General features: G+C 39.8%; 1 protein-coding gene across 1 annotated transcript; it reads left to right on the forward strand.

Moving 5' to 3' along the window:
• The first annotated feature begins 2,043 nt into the window (after positions 1 to 2,043).
• Positions 2,044 to 5,260, forward strand: LOC124109011 (protein tyrosine phosphatase type IVA 2). The gene has a single exon (XM_058586482.1). The coding sequence runs from the start codon at positions 2,487 to 2,489 to the stop codon at positions 2,988 to 2,990; it is 504 nt and encodes a 167-aa protein (XP_058442465.1). The 5' UTR covers positions 2,044 to 2,486; the 3' UTR covers positions 2,991 to 5,260.
• The last annotated feature ends 310 nt before the right edge of the window (positions 5,261 to 5,570 follow it).

The following is a 5,570-nucleotide window of genomic DNA, read 5'->3' on the forward strand; positions in this document are numbered from 1 at the left end:
ATATTTTATTAGTATTAGAAATACATTTTAATCCAATTATAATTACTATATTTGGTAATTTATCACAATTGTGTTGAAAAGTGATGGAAACATAACAATATTATTTTTTTTCATGTTTTATATGTGATGTCTTTAAAATCAAAGCTAAAATAATTTTTAAAGGCCAAATTTCCTGCGTATTAAAAAGGAATATATAAGTACATAGACACAATTATAATTTGAGTATCTGATACTATACAGGTATGTTATTTATACCTCAGATAAATAAAAAAAACTTATAAGAGGAAAAGCTTATTTGTGTATGTGGGTTCAGAGTTTCCCATCCACATGCAGCTCTCTCAGTTGCTTTTGGGTCTGTGACGAGGCAGAACATCATGGCCAGGAGTAGAGTGTACTAGAATAAAGCTGCTTATCTCATAGCACTGGGAAGAAAAGAGGGAGGAAGGGGTCAGGATCTCTACATTCAATTTGAGTGCACACCCTCAATGAACTGATGCCTTTTCAGTAAACCCCACCACTTCCTAGTGGTAACACAGGCTGGTGACCAAGACTTTCACATATGAGTCTGGGGATATTCTAGATCCAACTGAGAACTTAGGATAAGAATCAGTGTGATAGTGATACCTTTCTTGATGCTTCATTTTTTAGCTTGACTAAACTTTTGACTTTTTCCTGACTACTGGACACTGAGCTCCCTGGTTTTAAAGTATTTACTTTGGAAACTTATAGTAAATGCCTCCTCTGCCTCTTTAAAATGTGTGTGTGTGTGTGTGTGTGTGTGTGTATTCATTCTCCAGCAATTTTCCAGGAAATAAATGTCTTTCTCAAGGACTTGGAATCATCTCTTTGAAATGTAAACATCAACGAAAACACAGGCTGTACCTCCCAATCTCTATGGGGTGGTAAGAGCCTAACTTTGATAGGTACCAAGCAGTAAATAGGTGGAGATCACAGAGAAAACCATTTGAAAACCTGGGAATAAGTCAGTGTGATCTCTTAACATGTCTCACTGATCAACCTCTTCTTGAACATTCTCCAGATTTCCCCACTAATTTATCTCAATGTTTAAAATCCTTCTGTTACAGTGGAGTAGAATTCAATCTCTTTTCCATATTTTAATTGTCTTGAATAAAGTCTTCTTTCCTTTAATTTTAATTTAATTTTACTTTGATAATCCATTTTATATTTTTCTTCATTTCCCTTTTTAATCTTCTTCACTTCTAAAATGTACTAAATATGTTGTTATTTATGAAATGATATAGCATGTAAAATTATGTATTTTCTTATATAACTTACACTGTTTTAGTGTTAAATCTGGTAGATCTTTATATACTCATTAAATGTTCTAAGCCCTTGTGCATTTGTATTTTAAATCTACTTTTAAAAATTAATATAAATTTTGAGGCTTAAAAAAATACACATTCAAGATTTTACAGTTTTGTAAATCAAAATTCTCATGGAGTTGACTGCATTTTCAAAGTTTCAAAAGGTTTCAAAATCGGCTGCGCGCGCAGCGATGGTGGCGGCGGCGCGATCGGCCGTGCTGTAACCGTCGTCCGTCTGGGAGCGGCTAGAGCGGCAGCGGCGGTCGGGCACGGCGTGAGGCAACACCACAGGGCAGCGGCGGCAGCGGCGGCAGCAGGAGACGCAGCGGCGGCCGCAGCAGCAGCAGCAGCAGCCGCAGCAGCAGCAGCAGCAAGACGGACTCGTGGACACGCGCCGCCGCCGCCGCCGCTGCCGCCGGGCTGGGCCGGGTGTCGCGCGCCGAGGCTGGGGGGGAGTCGTCGCCGCCGCCGCCACCGCTACCGCCGCCGCCGCCGCCGCCGAGGTGACTGAGGAGAGAGGCGCCTCCTCGCTCCCGCTGCCGCCGGACTTCAATGCCCAGTTCCCAGCTCGCCAGCGTTTTTCGTTGGAACATACGTTGCACATTTATGGCGATTCTGAGCGTGAGGGCAGACTTCTGCCAGGCTCAGCACAGCGTTTTCGCTGACAAGTGAGCTTGGGGGTTCAACATTGCCTTGAAGACTCTGGACACCGAGACTGGCCTCAGAAATAGTTGACTTTTTTTTTTTTAATTGCAAGTATATTTCTTTTAATGACTCCAGTAAATTAAGCATCAAGTAAACAAAAGTGGAAAAACGACCTACACTTTTAATGTGTCTCACTAGTGCCTAAATGTAGTAAAGGCTGCTTATATTTTGTATGTAGTTGGATTTTTTTGGACTCCGAAGGAATCCATCTGCAGACATTGAGGCCCAAGTTGAATTTGGATTGGTGTGGATTCTGAATACTTCTGCTTATCTTGAAGAGAAAAGCTTCATAAAGAATAAACAAGTTGAATAGAGAATACTGATTGATAATAGGCATTTTAGTGGTCTTTTTTAATGTTTTCTGCTGTGAAACATTTCAAGATTTATTGATTTTTTTCCCCCAATTTTCCCCATCATACTCACACACACGCACGCTCACACTTTTTATTTGCCATAATGAACCGTCCAGCCCCTGTGGAGATCTCCTATGAGAACATGCGTTTTCTGATAACTCACAACCCTACCAATGCAACTCTCAACAAGTTCACAGAGGAACTTAAGAAGTATGGAGTGACAACTTTGGTTCGAGTTTGTGATGCTACACATGATAAAGCTCCAGTTGAAAAAGAAGGAATCTACGTTCTAGATTGGCCATTTGATGATGGAGCTCCACCCCCTAATCAGATAGTAGATGATTGGCTGAACTTGTTAAAAACCAAATTCCGTGAAGAGCCAGGTTGCTGTGTTGCAGTGCATTGTGTTGCAGGATTGGGAAGGGCACCTGTGCTGGTTGCACTTGCTTTGATTGAATGTGGAATGAAGTATGAAGATGCAGTTCAGTTTATAAGACAAAAAAGAAGGGGAGCATTCAATTCCAAACAGCTGCTTTACTTGGAGAAATATCGACCTAAGATGGGATTACGCTTCAGAGATACCAATGGGCATTGCTGTATTCAGTAGAAAGAAATACAAACGAAGGCTTATGTGATTGTGGCATTTAGAGGGAACTCTTGGTACCTGGAAATGTGAATCTGGAATTTACCTGTGTCATCGAAATAGTGTTGGATTCAGTGCTCCTCAACCACTCTTCTTAACAATTAGGAAAAAGTAAACAAATAAGAAATCCCTCTATAACGTGAATAAAATGTTTAAGAAAAGAAAAAAGAAAGAAAAAAGGGATTAATTCAGTGAAGGATGATTTTCTCCTAGTTTTGGAGTTTTAATTTCTGCCAGGATCGAATTATTTTAATATCTCCTGTCTTTTTTAACTTTTTCAGAATAGGTCTCTAAGGAAAACCAGCAGAATATTAGTCTGTGCAGTACCACCTGTTTGGGGAGCACATCTTTCATTATGCTTGGCACATAGATTTCCCTGTGGTGGGATATTTGGGAGGAGGAAAGAGGTGCATTTTCCCCCTCTTTGTTTTCTCTTGTCCCCTCCTTTCCCCTGATACATATTGTAGATGGACTAGGAGAAGCCCTTATTGCTGTAGATTTGCGTGCAGTCTGGCAGCCTTAAGCCCATCTGGGCACTTTTAAGAGGAAAAACAAACAAAAATGTTAAAAAAAAACACCAAAAAAAAAAAGGCGTGCAGGTGGTTTTAGTCTTTACTGATGATGGAGTGTTCATCTTAGTATCTTTTCCTCAAAGCCTTGATCTAACATTTGGCAAAGTAGCCAAGAAACTTGTTTTGGTAAATTAGTGGGGAAATAGCATTTGAAGAGGAATCTTTATTCTCAAAGAACTTAGCTGAGAGTAGAATTCTTCTCTTTACCAACCAATGATGCTAAGTGAGTATCCCAGAAACTTGTTTTCTGAAGAGGACAGCTCTAGTTCATTACTAAAAATATGTTCAGGCCAAGAATTAGCACACTCTACAAACAGTAGAATTGTGGACCATAGCACTACTCTGATTTTCTGTCTAATGATGTCAGGGAATACTGGTAGCTTAAAACTTTTACTTCAGGACTTAATTGTACTCTGAATTTTCGGAAATGGTCAGAGGAGCAGCAGCAAATTCACAATATTTAGGTCTTGAGAAATGCCTGTGGCGATCATTTTTCAAACTATTCCCTATATGTATAGTTCAGTTGAACCACTGATTGACTTGTTATTTTCTTTCTAGATTCTTTTTGAGATTATTAAAAAAAAAGTCACTGGTTCAGAACCAGCAATGCTGTAAACAGGGTAGAAGATACCAGGCAACCCAGTGAGTAGCAAAGGGACTGTGTTGCTTATGAAGTGGTATAGTAGCATTTTTTGCAAATCTCTGCTGGGTTCAATGTGCTGATTTAGAAAGAAAAGCTGTTTTTCTCCTCATTTGCAGAAGGCAGTTATGACCAGGCTGTATTGACAAAGCAAGTAGAAGGGCACCATCAGGGGTTCTTGCACTCTTTTCACCTAAATATTAAATAATAGTGCCCTGCTTCTAAGGCTCTGAATACAGGCTTAGAGTCATCTTGTCTTGCTGGAGTTTGCTGTGCAGAGCCATAAGCTTTCCATTTTGTTTAGTGTCAGCTAGGCCAGTAGGAATGGCACAGGACCTTGTCTCTCACTGATGATACCTCAGACGTTGGCCGGCTATGTGAACTGCCTATTTCCTATTGCCGGAGTTGTTTTCGATTTTTAACTAAATACAAATCTGTAGATTCTCCTCTCCCTCATCCCAGCAAACAAAGCAAAATGATGCTTTTTGACATTGTTTCTAGAATTTTCAAGTAAAAAAATGATGGTACTATCCAAAATTCTTTTTATTTCTGAATATGACAATAGATTCCTTTAACACAGACTCGAGATCAAATCAAAATATCATAACCTCTAAGTTCAGATATAGTTTCAACTCTTTGGATCAATGCCATCAGAAACCTTTTCCATTTGATATGCTCTGAATGTTGTTTGGGGTGGGGAGTATAGGTGTGTGCATTCACATGCATGCAGCCTCCATCAGTACCAGTGCCTGCCCGAGTTAGGAGAACTACATTCCTGGTTCTAAGGGAGAAGAAGGGTATATAAAACAAAGTGAAACATTAGCCCTCATTTTATTTTAAATTACAGAGTAATGTTAATTGTTCTCAGAACTGGATTTTTTCCCATCAAAACATTTTTTTTCCTTTGGATTTAATGAAGTATTGCTAGCTGAAGCCAGTTTGACATGGTGAGAGAGATGTCAGACTGATGCAGCCTGATTTAAAACCAAACCCTGAACCCTTTTAAAGAACAATAAAACATATTTTACACGAAAAAAAAAAAGGTTTCAAAATCAATGGTCTGTATCCTAGGAGCCTTGTGGAAGATCATGCTCCCTAGTTCATCAGGTTTGGGCTGAATTCAGTCCTGAGCAGCTGTAGAACACATGTCTCCATTTCTTTGTGGCTGTCAATCAGGGGTCATATTCTGCTTCTAGAAGCAGTGCCTCTACTTCCTTGTCTTGTGGTTCTTTTCTCCATTTCAGAACCAGTAGCCACAAGCCAGGTCATTTAAATCTCTCTGATCTCCTTATGTGCACTTTCTTCTGTGTCACTGGCAACATGACGTTAACT

Source organism: Marmota monax, unplaced genomic scaffold (genome assembly GCF_021218885.2).
Source record: "Marmota monax isolate L192 unplaced genomic scaffold, Marmota_monax_Labrador192_F-V1.1 WCK01_AAM20220418_F8-fsc00619, whole genome shotgun sequence".
In the NCBI taxonomy this organism is placed as follows: Eukaryota; Metazoa; Chordata; class Mammalia; order Rodentia; family Sciuridae; genus Marmota; species Marmota monax.